At 45.7% G+C, this 25640-nt stretch overlaps 1 protein-coding gene across 2 annotated transcripts in view; it reads left to right on the top strand.

Annotated features, from left to right (window-relative positions):
• The first annotated feature begins 350 nt into the window (after window positions 1-350).
• Window positions 351-25640, top strand: part of STAB1 (stabilin 1) — a 308949-nt gene continuing 283659 nt past the window's right edge. For both annotated transcript variants that reach the window (XM_068251889.1, XM_068251888.1), the window contains exons 1-2: window positions 351-880; window positions 25352-25482. In XM_068251889.1, the coding sequence (XP_068107990.1) occupies window positions 812-880; window positions 25352-25482 (200 nt within the window). In that variant the 5' untranslated portion in view covers window positions 351-811. The remainder of the gene's footprint in view (window positions 881-25351; window positions 25483-25640) is intronic.

Genomic DNA, 25640 nt, shown 5'->3' with positions numbered 1-25640 from the left:
GACACTATTTTCTTTGCTACTAATGTTGTATTAATTGTCCGTGCTACACAACCAATTCATTATATCATGAGTCTTTATCCAATTCAATGTCACTTTAAGTATCCCTGTAAGGGGATTGACATGGCTAATATCTATACATCGTAATTAGCGGACGTCTCGTGGCTAATATCTCTGCCTAGTCATTAGCGGTGGTCTGCTCTGAACGCTAAGCATCGCTGTGTTTTGCTGAACCTCAGCAGCGGGTCAGTTCACGCCTGTTTGGCCGCTTTGTCTGCGTGTTTGTGTGTGGTCAGCATGCTAATCGCCCTTTCAGTGGGTACACGGATTGTATTAGACTTTGGCAGCATGTTATTGCTTCGCACTAATCGGGAACAAAACACAGCGCCGAGGTCACTAGCGTCCATTGGAGCCCTTATCGTCCCGCGGTCGCCTCAAACCACAGAGTCACTTTCCCGAGTGCTTTCTCATCACTTCTCCGCTTCACACCAAGTGCCCTTTTCAGCAGAGAGCGAAGGGCTTCCTTCCATGTGTTCTGAGCTGATATGAAAGAGGAAATCCTGACTGGTTCCTGTTCTCCCCCTGTCGTGTTTTTCTGCAAAAAGGAAGAGAGGAGGTTTGTGTTTGTTGTCTGAACTCACCAGGATCACCACATCCAGTTCAGATGTTACAGCAATGCACATATAAACTTCTTCTGCCAGTAGTGTCCGTATTCCAGGCGTAGCAGCGAGGAGATATTCCAGGCGTAGCAGCGAAGAAGAAGGCAGGTATTGTCACCTCACCAGCTGATGACGTACCCCTGAAACCTCGAAAAATGTCCTACTGCGGATACCGCCTGATCCTTCTCGTGGCCTGTGTGGGACTGGCAGCTACGCAAAAACCGGTGAGTCTAACATTGTACAACGCATGGCAGTCCTCGTGTTTGCTTGCTAGGAACAGAAAAGTGTAATTTCTCTAAATGGAGTTATGTTATTAACACGTGTCTGTTATTTGCACAGTTCTCAGGGGCCCTTTTCCACGGACTGTTGATAGGCAATGGAAAGCCTCTAAAATTCTTACAACTGCTTGCTGCTGCCTGGTAACTGCTCACTGCTGCCTGGTAACTGCTCACTGCTGCCTGGTAACTGCTCACTGCTGCCTGGTAACTGCTCACTGCTGCCTGGTAACTGCTCACTGCTGCCTGGTATCTGCTCACTGCTGCCTGGTATCTGCTCACTGCTGCCTGGTATCTGCTCACTGCTGCCTGGTATCTGCTCACTGCTGCCTGGTATCTGCTCACTGCTGCCTGGTATCTGCTCACTGCTGCCTGGTAACTGCTCACTGCTGCCTGGTAACTGCTCGCTGCTGCCTGGTAACTGCTCGCTGCTGCCTGGTAGCTGCTCGCTGCTGCCTGGTAACTGCTCACTGCTGCCTGGTAACTGCTTGCTGAGAATACAGTTCAACTGCCCATGGAAATGTGCCCTTATTGTCGGCGTTCAGCAATGCGTAGCGATGTTCAATAAGGGGCAGGGCCATTTTAAGGGCCCTTTTCCACAGGGAGCTGAACTGCATGCTTAGTGAGCCGTTTCCAAGTAGCAGTGGGCAGTTACCAGCAGCAGTGGGCAGTTACCAGGCAGCAGCAAGCAGTTGTGAGAGTTCAACAGTCTTTTGACTGCTTATCAACTGCTCGTGGAAAAGGGCCCTTAGAGGACCACTATTGCGGAAATTGTAAAATGTGAAATACATGTAAACATATACAAATAAGAAGTACATTTCTTCCAGAGTCAAATGAGCTATAAGTTACTTTTCTCCTATGTTGCTGTCACTTACAGTAAGTAGTAGTATCTGGCAGAACCAACAGGTTTTGGACTAGCCCATCTCCTCATGGGGAATTTTTTTTAGGGTTTTCTTTGTCTTTAAAAGCACTTAATGAATGGCATCCAACTGCTAAAAGAAAGTGTGCAGCAAGCAGGGAGGCTGACCATTATCTTTATATAAATCCTTTTCAAGGTGTGTCTTTCTAAAGAATAAAGGCCAAGCATAGAATCCCCCATGAAGAGATGGACTAGCCCAAAACCTGTCGCTTCTGTCTGATTCCTACTACCTACTGTAAGTGACAGCAACATAGGAGAAAAGTCATTTATGGCTCATTTTACTCTGGAAGAAACATGCTTCTGATTTGTATACATTTACATGTATTTTAAATGTTATAGTTTTTTGCGATAATGGCCCTTCAAGCACAGATAAATCAGGTAGATGCCTGGAGTGGCACCTGCGGTAGGGGCGCCACACAGCTATCCTTGGCACACTGGGCTTGATGGAATTCTTATACACAGCCACTAATTAAATTAAGAAGTGTATGAATGGTAATTCTAACACATAAATTGGCGCTGCTTGTTTAGTATATCAATGAAAAAACCTGTAACATAAAGTGCTCCTGAGGGGTACTCACCGCGGGAGAGGGGGTCTCTGGATCCTAATGAGGCTTCCCCCGTCCCACGGTGTTCTCACTGGGCCCCTCCAAAAGGCAGGCATGTAAATATTTAAAGAAAACCTGAAACATAAAAAAACCTTAACTGGGGGGTACTCATCTCTGGTGGGGGAAGCCACCGGATCCTATTGAGGCTTCCCCCATCCTCCTGTGTCCCACGGCGGCGGCGATAAAGCTGTCGGAACAGCGAGGATGTAAATATTTACCTTCCCGGCTCCAGCGCAGGCGCAGTATAGGCTCTCCGCTCGGAGATAGGCGATAATAGCCGATCTCCGTCGGGCCACTCTACTGCACCGGCACAAGTCTCCTGCGTCTGAGCAGTAGAGCGGACCCGATGGAGATCAGCTATTTTCGCCTCAACAGCGCCCCCGCTGGAGCCAGGAAAGGTAAATAAATCAGAGCTTATCAGGCTTGTGGAGGGAGGATTCCCCGACACTTCGGGGGAGCCAGCGCTGGACTGCCTGCAGCTACAGGGGAGGGGAAAGCCTCATTGGGACCCTGAGGCTTCCCCCTACCGAGGTGAATACCCCCCAGGGGAACTTTTTTTTGTTACAGGTTCTCTTTAACTCTCCGGCTCCAATGCAGGCGCAGTATCGGCTCTCAGCTCGGAGAGATAGCCGATCCCAGTCCGGGCTGCTGTACTATGCAGACACAAGTCTCCTGTGCAGTAGAGCGGACCCAACTGGGATCGGCTATTTCTGCCTATCTCCGAGCTGGAAGCTGATACTGCGCCTGCGCTGGGGAAGGCAAATATTGCAGGTGCTGCTGCAATAGACAAATTGTCGGATGAGGCTTCGGAGGGGCCGAGTGAGACCACCCTGGGACGGAGGAGGACGGGGAAGCCTCAATAGGATTCAGAGGCTTTCCCCTCCCGAGGTAAGTGCCACCCCCAGGGGCATTTTTTTTTTTTACAGGGTCTCTTTTTAAAGGACAACTAAAGTGAGAAGAATATGGAGGGTGCCATATTTATTTCCTTTTAAACCTTACCAGTTGCCTGGCAGCTCTGCTGGTCTATCTGGCTGCAGTAGTGTCTGAATAACACCAGAAAGAAACATGCGGCTAATCTTCTCAGATCTGACAATAATGTCAGAAACACCTGTTCTGCTGCATGCTTGTTCAGGGGCTATAGCTAAAACTAAAAGTATAAGAGGCAGAGGATCAGCAGGGCTGCCAGGCAACTGGTATTGCTTAAAAGGAAATAAACGTGGCAGCCTCCATATACTGCTCGGTTCAATTGTCCTTTAACCACCCTGGCGTTCTGATTAAATCGCCAGGGTGGCTGCGGGAGGGTTTTTTTTAAATAAAAAAAAAACTATTTCATGCAGCCAACTGAAAGTTGGCTGCATGAAAGCCCACTAGAGGGCGCTCCGGAGGCGATCTTCCGATCGCCTCCGGCGCCCAGAATAAACAAGGAAGGCCGCAATGAGCGGCCTTCCTTGTTTTGCTTATATCGTCGCCATAGCGACGAGCGGAGTGACGTCATCGACGTCAGCCGACGTCGTGACGTCAGCCGCCTCCGATCCAGCCCTTAGCGCTGGCCGGAACTTTTTGTTCCGGCTACGCTGGGCTCAGGCGGCTGGGGGGACCCTCTTTCGCCGCTGCTCGCGGCGAATCGCCGCAGAGCGGCGGCGATCAGGCAGCACACGCGGCTGGCAAAGTGCCGGCTGCGTGTGCTGCTTTTTATTTCATTAAAATCGGCCCAGCAGGGCCTGAGCGGCAGCCGCTGGCGGTGTTGGACGAGCTGAGCTCGTCCAGACCGCTCAGCTGGTTAAGTCTGGCTTGTCAGCAAATTGTATGCAGGTTGAATTGGGTCATTGAGGAGAACGCCAGCGCATACCACTAAGGCTGCATCTGAAATGACCACCAGCTCAGTGTGCAGCACCTAAATAGATTCTGCACACTTCGCATTCAATTCAGATGCAAATCATATGCAAATCTGCTACTACTTATCATGCAAACAGGAAACTCAGGAGGAGGGGCTGGGAGCAGCTAACCTGACAGTTACATAGTTACAAAGTTTGTTAGAAAAAACAAAAGGATGCAGAGCCGGCACTAGCTGTGTTCTGTATTTAATCCATAGGTGGTGGTACATTGTGGTACGTCAATACGTGCAGTAAAAAAATTCACATACCGTTGGGTGGAGGCTGCGAGCTGTGAGCTGGTGGTGGGTGCTGGGCACAGAATAAGCCTGTCGGCCGTTTCGCGCTAACAGAGCGCTTCTACGGAGGCCAGCCTGAGCACATTGACTGTACCACAAGGTGAACCTGCCGCAACCCTGCGGGCCCTCCATATTGCAAGTAGATCCCACTGCAGTGCCGACTTCCCTTTTCTCCCTATCTCCTTATCCAATAGTTACAAAGTTAAGGAAAGGTGGGGGGAAAGGCTGCGCATCCCTAAACACATGCTGCAATTGAATGGTTAATCGCACAGGCATACACCCCCTCTGCCAGACTGAAAAATGCATGCCCTGCATCCAAGACAAGTGCTAACATTTATTAAGCTAGGAAGAACTTTAGCTTCCAATATGGTTTGCATGCAAAGTATATTATACTAGACACTTGTGCCACGGTGAGGCAATTCTCCGGGCAAGTGACCTAACCTAAATTTAAAACCTTGGGAGCAGCTAAGCAAAGAAAATGTGTAACTTACATTTGGTTGAACAGCGAGGAGAACGCCAGCGCATACGTGGTGCAAGTGTCTAGTATAATATACTTTGCATGCAAACCATATTGGAAGATAAAGTTCCTCCTAGTTTAATGAATGTTAGCACTTGTCTGGGATGCAGGGCATGCATTTTTCAGTCAGGCAGAAGCGGTGTATGCCTGTGCGATTAACCATTCCATTGCAACATGTGTTTAGGGATGTGCAGCCTTTCCCCCCCACCTTTCCTTGAATTAGGTCATTGCCTGGACATGCTATCCCATGCCGCATACAATTGGCAATCAGTTTGTGTGCAAGGCAGAGTGAATAGCATCTCATCAGGGTTCTAATCACAAACATTCTCTAGTACCAGGTGCTAGGCTCCTAGGGGAGAGTGGCCCTTAAGCCTAGTCTACACGGCACCATGTTACTTATCAATCGAGCTGCTGATGCGGCTCGATTGATAAGATCCGACAGGTCCGATCGCGCCGCCGCTCGATTCTCCGCGAGCGGACAATAGCGGGGAATCGAGCGGAAGATAAGCGGCGCCGGCGTGGACGAGCGGGTATCGAATCCGACGCACGCGTGGACGAGCGGGTACGCGGAAGTGGTGATCCGGTGGCTAATCGAGCTGCCGGATCGCTCCGTGTAGATCTAGCTTCAAAGCTACCCACTAATGATCCAATCTTACCACTTCTATGCAATATCAGGGACAGTATCCATTCAACGTATATTCACTCAGCCTATCCTTCTACCACATATTTTTGGTAAGATTGTATAATCAAGATTGCATCGTTAGTGGGCACATTTCCTTCTGTACAGAGGTTGGATAATATTTGTCTCAAATGATCATTTTGGCATTTGCGCAGCTGCTACCTGTTGTCTTTTTATTAACCACTTGAGGACCGCAGTGTTAAACCCCCTAAAGACCAGGCCATTTTTAAATTGGCTAAATTGGCCACTGCAGCTTTCAGGCCTCGCTGCAGGGCCGCACAACACAGCTCACAAGTGATTCCCCGCCTTTTCTTCCCACCAACAGAGCTTTCTGTTGTTGGGGTCAGATCGCTCCCCCAGTGTTTTTTGTTTGTTTGTTGTTGTTTTCTTAACAAATATTTATTTTTTTGTTAATAAAATTTACTATTTATAAATTATTTTTTTTAAACTCCCTCCACCCAGCCAGCCAATCACGGCGTTCGACTGTCATAGGCTTCAGCCTATGACAGCAGATCGCTTTCCTGTGTCCCCAGTACAGTGCTGCCGTAGATCGCAGCACTGTACTACATTAATAGACAGCGGTTTCGCCATCTAACAGTCTCCCAGCAGCGATCGCTACTGGGAGACTAAAGGCGGAGCAGAGCTCCGTCATCCAAGCAGGGATGCAGGTGCATCAGTGCGCGCAATCTCCTGCAAAACAGGCCCACAGGACCTTACGCCTCGATCGGCAAGTAGTTAACTTTAACCCCCTGCAGAGAGAGAGACACCGTTTGCTAATTGGCTGTTGCCCCCCCCCCCCCCCCCCCTTCTATCTCTATAGAATAGTACACTGTGATTGGCTACAGCTGAGCAGTGTATCTGCACAACACTTATTCTCTAAACTGTCACCCTAATGATCGATTGATTGTTAAAGGAACCAGAAGTGAGAGGGATATGGAGGCTGCCATATTTATTTCCTTTTAAACAATGCAGATTGCCTGGCTGCCCTACTAATCTTCTTCCCAACGGTGGTTCTCAGTGTGTTCTGTTAGTTTCTCTTCATACAGTGACTATATTCCTCTGTCCATGCACTGTGCGTTGGTTAAAGACCGGAAGATTTGAATAGGATGTAACCATTTATTTGCTAACTTAAAGGGAACCCGAGGTGAGAGGTATATGGAGACTGCCATACTTATTTTATTTTAAGTAAGACCAGTTGCCTGGCAGCCCTGCTGATCTTCTGCCTCTAATACTTTTATCCATAGACCCTGAACAAGCATGCAGCAGATCAGGTCAGCTGACTCAGGTTTTACTGGATTAGCCATATGCTTGTTCCAGGGTTTTGACACAGACAGACACTACTTATACCAGAAGATCAACAGGACAGTCAGGCAACTGGCATGGTTTACAAGGATGTAAATATGGCAGCCTCCATATCCCTCTCACCTCGGCTTCTCTTTAAAAGAACTCGGGTAAGCTTTCAGCTGATCAGCCTTCTTCAGTGTATAGGGAGGGAAGAGGCTCCCCGAAAATGAGCGGCTGTAAAAAGAAAACGAACACCACGCTTACCTCAGATGAAGAGAGCAACTTGTATGAGGTAAAAGTCCTTTGTAATTACATTTACGGACTACATAGGTTTATTATGGACACGTTTGCACGGTCGGCGCTTAGAGGAGATCGCTGCCACGTGGCCACTGTTTCCCAATATTTCAGAGATCCTCTCTGTGTAGGAATCAGCTGAACTTTGTGTTGCAAACATTTCCTACCTAACAGCACAGGTACGTTAGATCACTTTCCACCGGTTTCCTACCTTAGTAAATTGGGGCCGGGGGTTCCTGTAGTAATAAATTGGTGCAGCGATCTCTGAAGTAGTAAATGGTGGCCCGGGAATCAGGACCCATGAAGTAGTAAATGGGGGCTGAGGTTCCTGGACTAGTAAATGAGGGGCCGGGTTCTCTGGACTAGTAAATGAGGGGCCGGGGTCTCTGGAGTAGTAAATGAGGGGCCGGGGTCTCTGGAGTAGTAAATGAGGGGCTGCGATCTCTGAAGTAGTAAATGAGGGCCCGGGGCTCTGAAGTAGGCCTTACTGGGCATTTGTTATTGCGATACTCTCCTTTCCATATGTTGTAATAGCTCAGATTTCTCAATACCTCTTTTAACTCTTTCTTCACATTGACACTCTTTGATTTCCTTAAATGAAAGCTGCAGGGGAAAAGAACGGTTACAGGAAAGGCAGCGCAAAGCAAACCCTAAATACGCACCTCAGGATCCTCCTTCAGCCCACCGCTGCTCGCCGGGGCTGTATTTGTGCCGGCCCCCCCATTATCCGCAGGCGCACTGATAGCCCACACCTGCATAGTAGCACGGAACCGATTGTGGCTGGAGGAAAAAAACATGCATGAGCGGCTCCTGCGCAGGTACAAGCCATCTAGCCCCTGCACAGTGCTGCCGTGTTCATACACACATGGGAGTGTAGTCAGGCGAATGTATTCCACAAGCCAGGTAGGTTCAGAGGGTCCCAGCGCAGGATTTGTAAAGGCGAGGGGGGGAGGGGGGCAGCGGAAGCCTCTAGATTATCCAGAGGTTTCCCTCTACAGAGGAAATTATCTAACGTTTACTCACAATTTGCCTTCAGGTGATTATTATTAACCCTTTAGCAGCCAATTTTTTTAAAAAGGATTGAAAGTGCTCCAAGCTAATTTACTTTAGCACATTTTTTTATTTCTTATTTGTTAGATTTCCTGACTTCTAATTAGTACAGCTGTAATGTGTATTTATGACCACTTGTCACTAGGGGGCAGTGTGAGACAATAACCGAGGATTTCTGCTTTCAGTGTCTATTTTCTGCTAGTAGAGAGATATCAAAGCATTCCAAGAATTTACAGCACAACTAGTTCTGCCAACAGAGGTGAAAAGCAGCGCACTCATCTCACACGAGATAACTCTAATGAAGCTGATAATGGGTTAAGTACTATTAAGAAATTACCGATATAGGCATTTCTGTGTTTCCGCATCCGTGCACCACGGACGTCTAACCGACATGGACGTCTACAGTACCGATACAGTACATCCGCCTGTATCGCACGTCTACCAGTGTTTATTTCCCCGTGTTCCTGTGCCACCGACCTCTACAAGCATTTAGTACCAAAGTTTTGGCTCAGGGGTAACTTTCTACTTTACTTGAAATATGCAAATAATTCCAAGATGATGCAGAACTATGCAAATGTTTCTGCAAATCTATGCAGCTCGAAAATGGACCAATCAAAAGCTTTCCCTACGGTATTTAATTCGTCCGTTTACATTTTCGATTCTCCTAAAAATGTGCATAATTTTGTATCCTAATACTTAGCATAAATTTCAATCATAAGTTTATTTGCACCTTAAAGTGTACCTGGAGATCACCTATATCCGTGTATTTATACTTACCTGGGGGCTTACAGGAAGTGCGTGGGTTCCCTAGCCATCCGCTCCGTTATCTTCTAATCGCAGCCAGTAATCTGGCCAGTCCTGGACAGGTCAGGCGCCTCTGCGCATGCGCTGCCCCACTACGCAAATTTCTACTGGCTGTGGGGTGCGCGGCGGGGGGTGTCTGTGTGGCTGTGCTGTGCATGTGCAGAAGAGCGCGGCCGGCCAGATTACCGGCAGTGATGAGAAAAAAACGGAACAGCCACACCTTATGAAGCTGGAGGAAGCCCCAGGTGAGTATAAATACACAGATATATGTGATCTCAGGTAGAATGACATCCCTTGTGACCAATGTGGTAGATGTAGATTTGGGCAAGACATTTGATGAACACAATTCAAACATAGCTGCCACTGGTGTGGTAGCTTTTTTAAAAACAATTAGCTGGCAGTCTAAAGGTTATTATAGGTTTCTCATTTCCCACGATGCCCTCTGTGTCTTCCTCTGACATGTGTAGCGGCTCTCATGGTTTGGCCAGTAGTGATACGTCACACAGTCCCGGTAATGCACCTGTTCCTGCTGGAAATGGAAAATGTGAAGTGTCCAGCGTCCAGGCATGGGGCCAGGTGTGATGTGAAGATAGCGGGATATCCTGTGTCACCAAACAATCCGGATGCCAGGAGTTCATTCAGTTTATTCCATCATCCAGGATTTTATGTTGCTGCCTGCATGGTTCTCCACTATTACTGGTCCTTCTCACCCTATGAAAAAGGCACCCTTCTTACCCCCTACCAAAAAAGCATTAACCCTTCTTGACCCCTATCCAGACTTTAACGCTTTATTCAACACTGAGTAGAGAGAAGAAGGGCAGGAAGATAATAAACCTGCTGAGCTGCAGTGCTGGACACACCTAGTTATTCTCTCTCAGTAAAAGGCGGAGATGGGTGGAGTCAGGTGATCTCCTCTGTGCTGGGGAAGCAACTATAATAATAATGTTAATCCATTAACAATTTCCTTTGCCAGACCCAAAATCAATCTATACATTGCCTACAATGAGATTCAAATACTGTAAATAGGGCTTGCAAGCTAGTTTAATGCAGATTGCACACCAATTTGACCCGAGCCAATCAGATGTCCTCCCTGCTGATATTGAGTGACCCAATTAAATCTGCATGCTAGTTGAAATTCTTACTATCTTACTGACCATCTCTAGCAGCAAGGATTGATGTGCATTTTTGCAATAAATACATTGGAGGTACCTGACTGGCTGGCTCCTGTCGCTCCTTGCTGCTATAGATGGCCAATACGATAATAAGAATGCCAACCAGCTTGCAGATCTAATTGGAATTATTGGAGATCACTATCTGCACACATAGAGGCATCTGTATTTTTGCCTTCTCATTTGAATCCCCAGTTTAGCCTCAGTTTTTATGCATGTGATTTGCATTAGAAGACCACTAGCATGAAAAATTGTAATATTAAAAACGCATATGTAAAAGATTTACATTTTCACCAAACTGAAATACACTATGGATTTCTTATTTTTTTTTTCTATGGCGCTGTCACTTACAGTAGCTTGTAAAAATATTACAGATCTGACAGGTTTTGGACTAGTCCATCTTTTCATGGGGGTTTCTCAGGATTTCCTTTATTTTCAAAAAGTACGTACTGATCGGCAGTTGCTCAGTGCAACTACCAAAATATTATGCAATATTATGCAAGCCAGTAGGGAGACCTGCTGGTATCTTTGTATAAAACCTTTCCAAGGAATACTTGTGCACAGAATAAAGGAAATATTGAGAACCTCTCACAAAGAGATGGACTAGTTCCAAACCTGTCAGGTTTTTGTTTTTAATTTTTGTTATGATGCTCCTTTAATTAGTAATGCACCAAGTGTTGAGCAACGCATTTCTGAAATTATTGCAATTCGTATAAGAAGGTATCTGACTGGCTGGCTTCCGTACCTCCATTTCCTGTTCAGATGACCCTGAAAGTCAGTGCTGCTTGGATACCCCTTTTCAAAATCCAGATCCGATTCGGATCCAGATACCCAGATATCCGATCCGGGTCGGATATCCGATTTCAAAATTTTGCGATCCGACCTCAGTATCCGAGATATCCGGCCGGATTCGGATATCTGGATAGAAAAAACGGAAGTGCCCTTTAAATTGCTTTAAAAACGTTTTTTTAGGGTAAATGAGGCATGTAGCATCACTATCTTTTAATGGGGAACAATAATTGATGATGTGGGGACTTAAAATAATAAAAAAAAAAATGGCTGTCAATTAACATCAGGCCTAGATTCCAGACAGCGGTTGTGCAGCCCACATTGTGTCCAAAGTCCAACCACACAACTGGGACATGGCAGTTTTTAGCCCAGACACCTCCAAAAAATTATGCGGCAATTGTGTTTTGGGTTAAATCTAGGTGGTATCAATGGCCTGTGGCACCCTGGCCTGGCGGTGGGAGCTGCACAGGCAGCAGGAGCAGGGCAATGCAGCAGCATCAGGTGTATTGTGTGCCAGGAGCATGCCGGATGTGGCACTTGACAAGTGACACTTGGCACGTGGTTCTTGGCACGTGTCACTTGCCACGTGGCACTTGCCAAGTGTCACGTGGCACCTGCCACGTGGCACTGTGACACGTGCCAAGTGACACAGCAGTTCTGTAGAAAGCTAACACAGTAGTACTACTACTCTAACAACTACTAGCAGTGCACTGACTGCAGTACTACAGTACTAACTACACACTAACACAGTAATCCTTCCTATCCCCTAATCCCTAACCTATACCTAAGGCTAATAGCTGGCCAGCAGGCAGCAGCTGGCCTGGTCTGTGCACAGCACACACACAGACACATAGCAGCTGCCTGCAGCACACACTCTGACTGTCACACAATGACATCAAGCTAATTAATGATTTAACAATAGTGTAGTGATAGTGAAGGGGTTAATCACTGAACAGCTTTAGGTTTATCACTGTGTACAGCACTTGCTAGGCCAGCAGCACTGGAGCATGTCTCTCAGTGTGCCTTCAGCAAGCCAGGACGATATGTCTCATCATGACAGCCCTCCTTATTATGCAGGGGGGCTGGCCAGTGTTCCTTTCTGTGATTGGGTGCCAGGGCTTAGGCTGGGAGGCCTGTGATTGGCTCAATGAGGTCAGGTGGGGCAGGCCAGGGTTCCCCTCTGTGATTGGTTGCTATGGCTTCTGCTGGGAGCCCTCTGATTGGCTCCAGGACGTCATCACCTTAGTTACAGTATTTCGGATCCGGATATCCGCAATATCCGCGGATATCCGGGTCATGAGTAGAGTTGGGCCGAACCTCCGATTTTAGGTTCGCGAACCCTGTTCGCGAACTTCCGCGAAAGGTTCGGTTCGCGAAAAAGTTCACGAACCGCAATAGACTTCAATGGGGAGGCGAACTTTGAAAGTTTAAAAAAATTCTATCAACTGGAAAAATGATAGAAAACATGTTTCAAAAGATCTAATACCTGGAGCCACACCTAATTGAGTGAAATACACATCACTGCTGGAGGACCCACCCTCCCTCCTCCAAGCAAGGTCCTTTATACCATTTGCCTGCCTACACTAATTAGTTATGGGACAGCTGCTACACACTCTCCTAGGGAGATTTTAATTGGCCTCCTCCCTTCTACCCTTCTACCCTTCTACCTATTCCCTCCTCCCTCCTACCGGAGGGAGAAGGGTCTCTTCTGCCAGGGAATTATACTATTTTAAAAACCAGTATACATCATACCATAGCTGGGAATACATACATGAGTATACATCATACCATAGCTGGGGATACATACATGAGTATACATCATACCATAGCTGGGAATCGAACCCAGATCTCACTGTGTGGTGGGCACGTCACCCTAAGCACTGTACCACTACAGAAGTAAGTGAAGCTAGCCTAAAATTTAACATTTATGCTCAATGCAATAGAACCATTAGGTTGCTTAAAGGAGAACTGTAGTGAGAGGTATATGGAGGCTGCCATATTGATTTCCTTTTAAGCTATACCAGTTGCCTGGCAGCCCTGCTGATCTATTTGGCTGCAGTAGTGTAAATCACACCAGAAACAAGCATGCAGCTAATCTTGTCAGATCTTACAAAAATGTCAAACACCAGATCATACCATAGCTGGGAATCGAACCCAGATCTCACTGTGTGGTGGGCACGTCACCCTAAGCACTGTACCACTACAGAAGTAAGTGAAGCTAGCCTAAAATTTAACATTTATGCTCAATGCAATAGAACCATTAGGTTGCTTAAAGGAGAACTGTAGTGAGAGGTATATGGAGGCTGCCATATTGATTTCCTTTTAAGCTATACCAGTTGCCTGGCAGCCCTGCTGATCTATTTGGCTGCAGTAGTGTGAATCACACCAGAAACAAGCATGCAGCTAATCTTGTCAGATCTTACAAAAATGTCAAACACCAGATCATACCATAGCTGGGAACCGAACCCAGATCTCACTGTGTGGTGGGCACATCACCCTAAGCACTGTACCACTACAGAAGTAAGTGAAGCTAGCCTAAAATTTAACATTTATGCTCAATGCAATAGAACCATTAGGTTGCTTAAAGGAGAACTGTAGTGAGAGGTATATGGAGGCTGCCATATTGATTTCCTTTTAAGCAATACCAGTTACCTGGCTATCCTGCAGATCCTCTGCCTCCAATACTTTTAGCCCTAGACCCTGAACAAGCATGCAGCAGATCTGGTGTTTGACATTTTTGTAAGATCTGACAAGATTAGCTGCATGCTTGTTTCTGGTGTGATTCACACTACAGTGGCTGGATAGTGTACTGGTTAAGGGCTCTGCCTTTGACATGGGAGACCAGGGTTTGAATCCTGGCTAGGTCAAGTACCTATTCAGTAAGGAGTTCAAGGCAAGACTCCCTAACACTGCAGGGTGGCCTCTTGAGCGCGTCCCTGTGGCTTGCAGCTCTTGAGCGCTTTGAGTCCGACAGGAGAAAAGCACTATACAAATGTTTGGATTATTATTATTACTGCAGCCAAATAGATCAGCAGGGCTGCCAGGCAACTGGTATAGCTTAAAAGGAAATCAATATGGCAGCCTCCATATACCTCTCACTACAGTTCTCCTTTAAGCAACCTAATGGTTCTATTGCATTGAGCATAAATGTTAAATTTTAGGCTAGCTTCACTTACTTCTGTAGTGGTACAGTGCTTAGGGTGACATGCCCACCACACAGTGAGATCTGGGTTTGATTCCCAGCTATGGTATGATGTATACTCATGTATGTATCCCCAGCTATGGTATGATGTATACTCATGTATGTATTCCCAGCTATGGTATGATGTATACTGGTTTTTAAAATAGTATAATTCCCTGGCAGAAGAGACCCTCCTCCCTCCGGTAGGAGGGAGGCCAATTAAAATCTCCCTAGCAGAGTGTGTAGCAGCTGTCCCATAACTAATTAGTGTAGCCAGTCAAATGGTATAAAGGACCTAGCTTGGAGGGAGGGTGGGCGGGTTCTCTAGCACTGAAAGCAGTGTGTTTGACAGTGAAATGGAGGCTAAAAATTTTGCTCAATACAGCATTATGGGGCGAATCGAACTTCCGCAAAAGTTCGCGAACCCCCAAAGTTCGCCTGGAACCGTTCGCCGGCGAACCGTTCGGCCCATCTCTGGTCATGAGTCAAAATATCCGCAGATAGCTATCCGGATTTTGGCCCAGGTATCCGGAATCTGGATCCAGTCGGATAGCTGAAAAAAGTTCGGATATCCGGGTTACCCGGATATCCGGAATCTGGATGAGCAGCACTGCTGAAAGTTTGTTGGCATACACAACAGTCTGAACTCCTCCCCCAATCCCATCATTCCCCTTCTTAAGTCTGGGAGGAGCTAGGACAGGGAAACAGACAATCTCCCTGTGTGCATTAAGCTGACTCCACCCTCCATCTACCTGTGCTGCCAAGAGATTAACATCTTGTGGCCAGAGACGCAGCCACTGTAGAGTTTTATCTCCTGGTCTCTGTTCATTGTGAAAAAAACGGCAGCCTCCGTAGATGCGCAGACGTGCGCGAAACGGCCGTCAGGCTTAAAGCACCCGACACCCACCGCACCACAAGGTACCCCACCAGCATTTTGAACTTTTGCATTTTTGTACTACAGCGCTTACAGCCTGTTTTATTGTATGTGCATGCACCACTATTTATACTGGATAATAAATACAGCTTTCAGCAGTGCCGGTTTCTTCTACTTCCTGCCTCCTCTGCCACTACACAAATAACTATGCTGTGTTCCTTTTTTTCCCTTTCTCTGCCTAAAAGAGTTAAATATCAGGTATGTAAGTGTCTGACTCAGTCCTGACTCAGACAGGAAGTGACTACAGTGTGACCCTTACTGATAAGAAATTCCAACGATAAAACACTTTCCTAGCAGAAAATGGCTTCTGAGAGCAAGAAAGAGATAAAAAGGGGAATTTCTTATCAGTGAGGGTCACACTGTAGTCACTTCCTGTCTGAGTCAGCCACTTACATACCTGATATTTAACTCTTTCAGGCAGAGAAAGAAAAAAAAGGAACACAGCATAGGCATTTGTGTGCTAGGCACTGTACATACACATGTCTATCTCATCATGTCACATGTCAGTTCGGGTATCCTTTAAGCCTTCTCACCCCCTAAAAAAGCATTAACCCTTCCCACCCCCTAAATAAAAGCATTAACCCTTCCCACCCCCTAAATAAAAACATTAACCCTTCTCCCACCCCCTATCCAGACTTTAACACTTTATTCAACACTGAGTAGAGAGAAGATGGGCAGGAAGATAGGTCTGCTGAGCTGCAGTGCTGGATACACCCAGTCAGGGGCGGCGCCAGGGGGGTGCTTGGGGGTGCTCGAGCACCCCCTAGAATTGTCCAAGCACCCCCAAAGCACCCCCTGGAGTGAACTGACTTCAGGCGTCTAAAAGACGCCAAGTCAGTTCACACACCGGCAGCACGGAGCAGCAGGCAGGGCTACGGTAAGATGGCCGCCCGGAGCCCTGTTCTGCAGACTTCGGGCGGCCATTTTCCCGTAGCCCTGCTCTCTGCATGCAGGCAGGAAGTCTCGTGGTGACGTCGGGAAGGAAGAGGATCGTGGGCGCGCGGGCGCTGCGCGCCACAATGAGGTCGGGACTCGGGACAGGAGGTCGGGAAAGAAGGTCTTCTGGCTGTAGGTGAGTAAATGGGTTTTTCTTTTCTTTTTCAGGTGATGCGGATTGTGCATATTGGGGTCATATCTGCTACGGATTGTGCATATTGGGGTCATATCTGCTACGGATTGTGCATATTGGGGTCATATCTGCTACGGATTGTGCATATTGGGGTCATATCTGCTACGGATTGTGCATATTGGGGCGATATCTGCTACCGATTGTGCATATTGGGGTCATTTCTGCTACCGATTGTGCATATTGGGGTCATATCTGCTACCGATTGTGCATATTGGGGTCACATCTGCTACCGATTGTGCATATTGGGGTCATATCTGCTACCGATTGTGCATATTGGGGTCATATCTGCTACCGATTGTGCATATTGGGGTCATATCTGCTACCGATTGTGCATATTGGGGTCATATCTGCTACCGATTGTGCATATTGGGGTCATATCTGCTACCGATTGTGCATATTGGGGTCATTTCTGCTACGGATTGTGCATATTGGGGTCATATCTGCTACCGATTGTGCATATTGGGGCCATATCTGCTACCGATTGTGCATATTGGGGCCATATCTGCTACCGATTGTGCATATTGGGACCATATCTGCTACCGATTGTGCATATTGGGACCATATCTGCTACCGATTGTGCATATTGGGACCATATCTGCTACCGATTGTGCATATTGGGACCATATCTGCTACCGATTGTGCATATTGGGACCATATCTGCTACCGATTGTGCATATTGGGACCATATCTGCTACCGATTGTGCATATTGGGACCATATCTGCTACCGATTGTGCATATTGGGACCATATCTGCTACCGATTGTGCATATTGGGACCATATCTGCTACCGATTGTGCATATTGGGGCCATATCTGATAACGATTGTGCATATTGGGGCCATATCTGATAACGATTGTGCATATTGGGGTCATATCTGCTACCGATTGTGCATATTGGGGTCATATCTGCTACCGATTGTGCATATTGGGGTCATATCTGCTACCGATTGTGCATATTGGGGCCATATCTGATAACGATTGTGCATATTGGGGCCATATCTGATAACGATTGTGCATATTGGGGCCATATCTGATAACGATTGTGCATATTGGGGCCATATCTGATAACGATTGTGCATATTGGGGCCATATCTGATAACGATTGTGCATATTGGGGCCATATCTGATAACGATTGTGCATATTGGGGTCATTGGACGTGTTTTTTGTTAAAATCTGCTCACATTACGTGTATTTTCTTGAGAAAACCTGCACAATTATGTGAATTTTCTGGGAAAAGGGTCACCAAAACTTGGGCCCTCTGTCTTTGCGTTGCACTTTTAAAGGGAACCCGAGGTGAGAATAATATTGAGGCTGCCATATTTATCTCCCTTTAAGCAATACCAGTTGCCTGGCTGCCGTGCTGGTCCTCTGCCTCTTATTCTTTCAACCATAGACCCTGAACAAGCATGCAGCAGGTCAGGGGTTTCTGACAATATTGTCAGAACTGACAAGATTAGCTGCATGGCTTGTTTCTGGTGTAATTCAGTTCACTACTACAGCCAAATAGATCAGCAGGGCTGCCAGGCAACTAGTATTGTTTAAAAGGAAATAAATATGGCAGCCACCATATCACTCTCACCCTGGGTTCACTTTAAATTACAGTTAGCCCCGCCCTCATCCGGTCATGACCACGCCCATTTTTCGCCTAGCCACACCCATTTTTGGCGCGGCGCGCGAATCAGCTCCCCCGGAAATTGGTCCAGCACCTGCATAGCACCCCCTAAAAAAAATTCCTGGAGCCGCCACTGCACCCAGTTATTATCTCTCAGTAAAAGGTGGAGATGGGTGGAGTCAGGTGATCTCCTCTGTGCTGGGGAAGCAACTATAATAATAATAAAGCTAATACATTAACAATCTCCTTTGCCAGACCCAAAATCAATCTCTACATTGACTACAATGAGATTCAAATAAATAGGGCTTGCAAGCTAGTTTAATGCAGTTTGCACACCAATTTGACCCGAGCCAATCAGATGTCCTCCCTGCTGATATTGAGTGACCCAATTAAATCTGCATGCCAGTTGGAATTCTTACTATCTTACTGACCATCTCTAGCAGCAAGGATTGATGTGCTTTTTTGCAATAAATACATTGGAGGTACCTGACTGGCTGGCTCCTGTCGCTCCTTGCTGCTATAGATGGCCAATACGATAATGAGAATGCCAACCAGCTTGCAGATCTAATTGGAATTATTGGAGATCACTATCTGCACACATAGAGGCATCTGTATTTTTTTCCTTCTCATTTGAATCCCCAGTTTAGCCTCACAGTTTTTATGCATGCGATTTGCATTAGAAGACCACTAGCATGAAAAATTTTAAAATTAAAAACGCATATGTAGATGTACATTGGATGAAATGCACTATGGATTTCTTTTTTTTCTATGGTGCTGTAACTTACAATAGCTTGTAAAAAATATTACAGATCTGACAGGTTTTGGACTAGTCCATTTTTTTATGGGGGTTTCTCAGGATTTCCTTTATTTTCAAAAGTACGTACTGAACGGCAGTTGCTCAGTGCAACTACCAAAATGTTGTGCAAGCCAGTAGGGAGACCTGCTGGAATCTTTGTATAAATCCTTTCCAAGGAATACATTTGTAAAGAATAAAGGAAATATTGAGAATCCCTCACGAAGAGATGGATTAGTTCAGTACCTGTCAGATTTTTTTGAAATTTTTGTTATGATGCTCTAATTAGCAATGCACCAAGTGTTGAGCAACGCATGTCTGAAATTATTGCAATTCGTAATAGAAGGTATCTGACTGGCTGGCTTCCGTACCTCCATTTCCTGTTCAGATTACACTGAAAGTCTGTTGGCACACACAACAGTCCGAACTCCTCCCGCAATCCATCATTCCCCTTCTTAAAGAGACTCCGTAACAAAAATTGCATCCTGTTTTTTTTATCATCCTACAAGTTCCAAAAGCTATTCTAATGTGTTCTGGCTTACTGCAGCACTTTCTACTATCACAGTCTCTGTAATAAATCCAATGTATCTTTCCCCTGTCAGACTTGTCAGCCTGTGTCTGGAAGGCTGCCAAGTTCTTCAGTGTTGTGGTTCTGTGATGCATCTCCCCCCTCCAGGCCCCTCTCTGCACACTGCCTGTGTATTATTTAGATTAGGACAGCTTCTCTCTTCTCTCTTATCTTTTACAAGCTGGATAAATCCTCCTCTGAGCTGGCTGGGCTTTCACATACTGAGGAATTACATACAGGCAGAGCTGTCTGTACTCTGCAGGAAGAAACAGCCTGACCCTTCAGTGGAAGATAGCTGCAGGGGGAAAGAAACACACAAATGATCTTTTGAGATTCAAAAGGAAGGGTGTATACAGCCTGCTTGTGTATGGATGTATTTTCTATGTGTGGACATACTGTACATCAACCTACTTCCTGTTTTGGTGGCCATTTTGTTTGTTTATAAACAAACTTTTTAAAACTGTTTTTAACCACTTTTAATGCGGCGGGGATCGGCGAAATTGTGACAGAGGGTAATAGGAGATGTCCCCTAACGCACTGGTATGTTTACTTTTGTGCGATTTTAACAATACAGATTCTCTTTAAGTTAGTCTGGGAGGAGCTAGGACAGGAAAACAGGCAATCTCCCTGTGTGCATTAAGCTGACTCCATCCACCATCTACCTGTGCTGCCAAGAGATTAGGATCTTGTGGCCAGAGATGCAGCCACTGTAGAGTTTTATCTCCTGGTCTCTGTTCATTGTGAAAAAAAAAAAGCATTAACCCTTCCCATCCCCTAAATAAAAGCATTAACCCTTCTCACCCCTTATTCAGAGGGCCCGTTTCCACTTTTTTCGGTGCGGAATGGTCGAGGAAACCGCGGTAACGAATTCGCATGCGAATGTGAATTTGTTAGTGTTTGTATGCGAATTATACCGCAAATTCGCATACGATTTTGCATATGTTTGTATGTATGTGAATTTAACCATGTCAGTGCCTGTGTGCTTTTACATTGGTTTTATGTGAAATCGTATGAGAATTTGCGGTAAATTTCGCATAAACTAAACCGCGTGTGAATTTCCTGTTAAATACATTGTATGCGATTCGCCTAGCGGTGTGCGGCGAGCAAATTCTGATGGCTCTGCCATGCAGATTTTTCCTGCACACAAAACCGCAAAGAAATCCTGACAAGTGGAAACAGCCCCATCCACTTGTATTGCCTATGCAAATTTGCATTTGGGAAATGCATGCGAATTCCCAATAGTGGAAACGGGCTTTATTCAACACTGAGTAGAGAGGAGATGGGTAGGAAGATAAAGTTTGCTGAGCTGTAGTGCTGGACACACCCAGTTATTCTCTCTTAGTAAAAGGCGGAGATGGGTGGAGTCAGGTGATCTCTGTGCTGGGGAAGCAACTATAATAATAATAATGGTAATACATTAACAAATGTATTGCCCAGACCCAACATCATTCTATATATTGGCTACAATGAGATTCAAATAAATAGGGCTTGCAAGCTAGCAGATTGCACGCCCCTCTGACCTGGGATCAATTAAATGTCCTTCTTGCTGATTCTGACTAACCCAAATAAATTTGCATGCTAGTTTGGATTCTTATCATCTTATTGACCATCTCTAGCAGCAAGAAGCGACAGGAGTCAGCCAGTCAGGTACCTCCAAAGTATTTATTGCAAAAATGCACAAGATTCCTACACACATTGAAAGGGAAGAAGCCCAGCCAGGGGCATAAAGTGATGCACCCAATTCAGGAAAAATGGCATGAAAAAAAGCATGTCAGACTGTATTATACATTTTATTCATCATGTTACTTTTATCACTGTCATTACCGCTTCTGTATTTTGTATTCTGTATGCTGTATCATTTTTTGTATTTTGTCACTAATTATGTATCTTGTATATTGGTGTACACCATTGTCTGTATTATGTACCCCATGTTTGTTTCTTACTTTGTACAGCACCACGGAATATGTTGGCGCTTTATAAATCAATAATAATAATAATAATAATGTGTGGTTTTTTTTCAGTGAGCAGCTGAAATACATTTACTGGCAGTTTACTTACCCCCTTGCCGTTCCAATAATGTCAGCAAGGGGGCGGCGCAGCACTTTTTAAAAACATTTTCTTTAATTCATGTAGCTAGGCTAGGTACATGATAGCTGCTGACAAGAGGCATCCCCCCTACCTACTCCGATCACCGCCAGCGATCTTTGCAAGCAGGAAATCCCGTTCAGAACGTGATTTCCTGCTCGGCTTCCCTCGTCGCCAATAGCGACGATCGTGATGACGTCACCGACGTCATTGACGTCAGAGGGAATCCCGATCCACCCCTCAGCGCTGCCTGGCACTGATTGGCTAGGCTGTGCAAGGGGTCTGGAGGGGGGGGTGGCGGGGTAGTGGCGAATCGGCGGCAGCGATCGGGATATGCATGCAGCTAGCAAAGTGCTAGCTGCAGGCATTAAAAAAAATTGTGAAAATCGGCCCAGCGGGGCCTGAGAAATGCTCCTGCGCAGGTTACCCCGAGCTGAGCTCGGGATAACCGGCAAGGAGGTTAAAGAGGCTCTACAGCGAAAAACTGTAAAATTTAAAATATGTGCAAACATATACAAATAAGAAGTACATTTTTTCCAGAGTAAAATGAGCCATAAATTACTTTTCTCCTATAATGCTGTCACTTACAGTAGGAAGTAGAAATTTGACAGAAGTGACAGGTTTTGGACTAGTCCATCTCTTTATGGGGGATTCTCAGCATGGCTTTTATCTTTTATAAAGATATTCCCGAAAAAGTATTTAAGCAATGATGCTGGCCAGCTTCCCTGCTCGCTACACAGTTTTTTGGCAGTTGGACAGAGCAACTGCCATTCACTAAGTGCTTTTGAAAATAAATTAATCCCTGAGAATCCCCTATAAAGAGATGGACTAGTCCAAAACCTGTCACTTCTGTCAGATTTTTGTATTGTGCAATGGGAGCGTTTATTTAGTTTTTAAAGGAGAACTGTAGATAGAGGTATATGGAGGCTGCCATATTTATTTCTATTTAAGCAATACCAGTTGCCTGGCAGCCCTGCTGATCCTCTGCCTCTAATACTATTAGCCATAGCCCCTGAACAAGCATGCAGCAGATCAGATGACAATTTTGACAAGTTATGACAAGATTAGCTGCATGTTTGTTTCTGGTGTGATTCAGACAATACTTCAGCCAAATAGCTCAGCAGGACAGCCAGGCAACTGGTATTGCTTACAAGGAATTAAATATGGCAGCCTCCATATTCTCACTACAGTTCTCCTTTAAGGAGGATTGATGCCAAGTCTACTGTGACAACTGGGAAGGAAGATAAAGCAAAGCAAGATAACGTTTAAAGGATACCACAACTGACATGTGGCATAATGAGATAGACATGGGTATATACAGTGCCTAGCACACAAATAACTATGCTGTGTTCCTTTTTTTCTTTCTCTGCCTGAAAGAGGTAAATATCAGGTATGTAAGTGGCTGACTCAGTCCTGACTCAGACAGGAAGTGACTACAGTGTGACCCTCACTGATAAGAAATTCCAACTATAAAACACTTTCCTAGAAGAAAATGGCTTCTGAGAGCAAGAAAGAGATAAAAAAAAGGGGGAAATTCTTATCAGTGAGGGTCACACTGTAGTCACTTCCTGTCTGAGTCAGGGCTGAGTCAGCCACTTACATACCTGATATTTACCTCTTTCAGGCAGAGAAAGAAAAAAAGGAACACAGCCTAGTTATTTGTGTGCTAGGCACTGTACATACACATGTCTATCTCATCATGTCACATGTCAGTTGTGGTATCCCTTAAATGCTCTTGTTGCTGTTTGTGAAATAAGCAGCATTTGAATCTGGTGAGCGTATTCGTGTGACAGCGGTGTTGGTTCACACTGGGAGATGCATGCGGAACAGCGGAACACTTGGTGCATGTTGGATACACAGGCATAAAACCCACCAATAGGAGGTGCGGATTGCAGTGTATAGAACACGAGGCGGTGAATGGAACAACCAGTTTACAGACTACTGCACTATGTATTATTGCCCTTTTCTGTACTGGAAGCTGAAGGGAGTCCTGAGCTGATCTACTGTATGTATTGGAGTACCTATGCACTTTAGCTGTTTGTGACTGAGCAGTATAACAATCTGGTGAGCGCATTACATATGTAATATGTTGGTGTTTCGCCTAAGGCAGGGGTCAGGAACCTTTTTGGCTGAGAGAGCCATAAACACCACATACTTTAAAATGTAATTCCGTGAGAACTATACAATATGCTTTGAACTGAGACAGTGGGGCTCACGTCCCTGTTGCCATGGTGATGTGTCTACAGGTAATCCGCCAGGCAGCGTAAGTGTCAGGCACGTCTTCAGCTTCTCTTGGGTTTCAGCAACATCAGCAATTTCCCCGAGAGCCAGACAGGAGAAATACCGACTAACAGCTTGTACAATTAGCTAGCTGACTTGGGGGTTGATTCACTTTGTAGGACAAGATCCCTGACCCTGACAGGCAGCATATTGGGCCAATCAAAGTGCAGGGATCTTGTCCTACAAAGTGACTGGACCTGACAGGGTCCAGAGTGGGACAATTGGAGCTGCTGTTCGTTTTGGGGTAAGTTAGTAGTGCTACAGCAGTAGCGTGCCTTCTTTGAAAATGTTACTTGTGCTGCCACACTAAGCTGTGCTGCTACTGATTTGTATGTGAGCCATATGTAGCCATCAAAAGAGCTACATCTGGCTCCCCAGCCACAGGTTCCCTACCCCTGCCCTAAGGCAATGATGCTGCATGAATATTGGGGAAGGTGCATATAGATAAGAAGATACTGCACTATTATGCGTATATGTTTATGTCTCTCCTGAGAGTTACTTCTTCTGACAACCGTGAACTCTTTGATTGGTGCTTGCGTTGGAGTTGATGGCTAACGGGACTGGTTTCTGTGATTGACCCCAGGACACCGTAAAGACATACACCTTTGTATTGATATAATAAGGTGTATTGCACTGGCTCTCTGGCCTCATCAAGCAGCAGGTGTGGCCTCTATTCAAGAGTCCTGCAAGAGCTCTGAAAATGTCCAGGGAGGTCAGCTCAATACACCACCTGCAGAAAGGCAAGACCAGAAATGTCTCCATACAGCATAGAGCCCCCTGCTGGTGGACAGCTGAAGTCGAGGGTAACCTGAGTTAAAGGACACCTGAGGCGAAAATAAACGAATGAAATAAACAATTGTATCTATCTTCCTTCTCCTAAAAATGACTCTTTAAGATATTTCACAGTTTTATTTTATGTTTAAATCTACTTTTTAAGTTTTTACTGTTTTATTGAAGTATGCCAGAGCTAAATTCTATGAACTATTGACCCCTTTTTATCTCTTCCCTGCTCTCAGAAGCCATTTTCTGCTAGGAAAGTGTTTTATAGTTGGAATTTCTTATCAGTGAGGGTCACACTGTAGTCACTTCCTGTCTGAGTCAGCCACTTACATACCTGATATTTAACTCTTTCAGGCAGTGAAAGAAAAAATGAACACAGCATAGTTATTTGTGTGCTAGGCACTGTACATACCCATGTCTATCTCATCATGTCACATGTCACTTCGGGTATCCTTTAATACTGCCACCAGCAGGCAGAAATTGGCAAGACATGCTAATCCTCACAACTAGTAAACTGAGTGTTTGGGGATGATACCATCCACCAATCATGCTACAATAATGTAATGTATAGTGATATGGGTCACTACTATGTAATCCACCACTGCTTCACCAATCATGCTGCACACACCCCAGAAATGCTCTATCTCCACCCTTGTCATCATATTACATACATAGAGAGCGCTGTCTGAATACTGAGTGTTTTGCTTGTTAGTTGGGAACTCTGCTATTTTCATCATTAATATGGTAATTTTATACGCTTTCTCTATTATCACTGCAGCCCAAGCGTTGTGATGTGAAGAAGGCGGTGAGGGCGGAGTCTGAGTGTATGTCGTGTGCAGCGGCGCTGAAATATATCTGCCCAAAGGGCTCCACGAGATTTACTGCCGGATCGGGCAACGAAGGGTGCAGGTAACCTGACCTATTACAGATGGTTATCCTCTGTCACTCTCCATGTCTGTCCTCTGTTACTGCGCATGTCTGTCCTCTGTCACTCTCCATGTCTGTCCTCTGTTACTGCGCATGTCTGTCCTCTGTCACTCTCCATGTCTGTCCTCTGTTACTGCGCA

This window comes from Hyperolius riggenbachi, chromosome 9, assembly GCF_040937935.1.
Source record: "Hyperolius riggenbachi isolate aHypRig1 chromosome 9, aHypRig1.pri, whole genome shotgun sequence".
Taxonomy (NCBI): Eukaryota; Metazoa; Chordata; class Amphibia; order Anura; family Hyperoliidae; genus Hyperolius; species Hyperolius riggenbachi.
The sequence above is the reverse complement of the archived record's forward strand: the minus strand, read 5'-3'. Positions and strand labels throughout refer to the sequence as shown.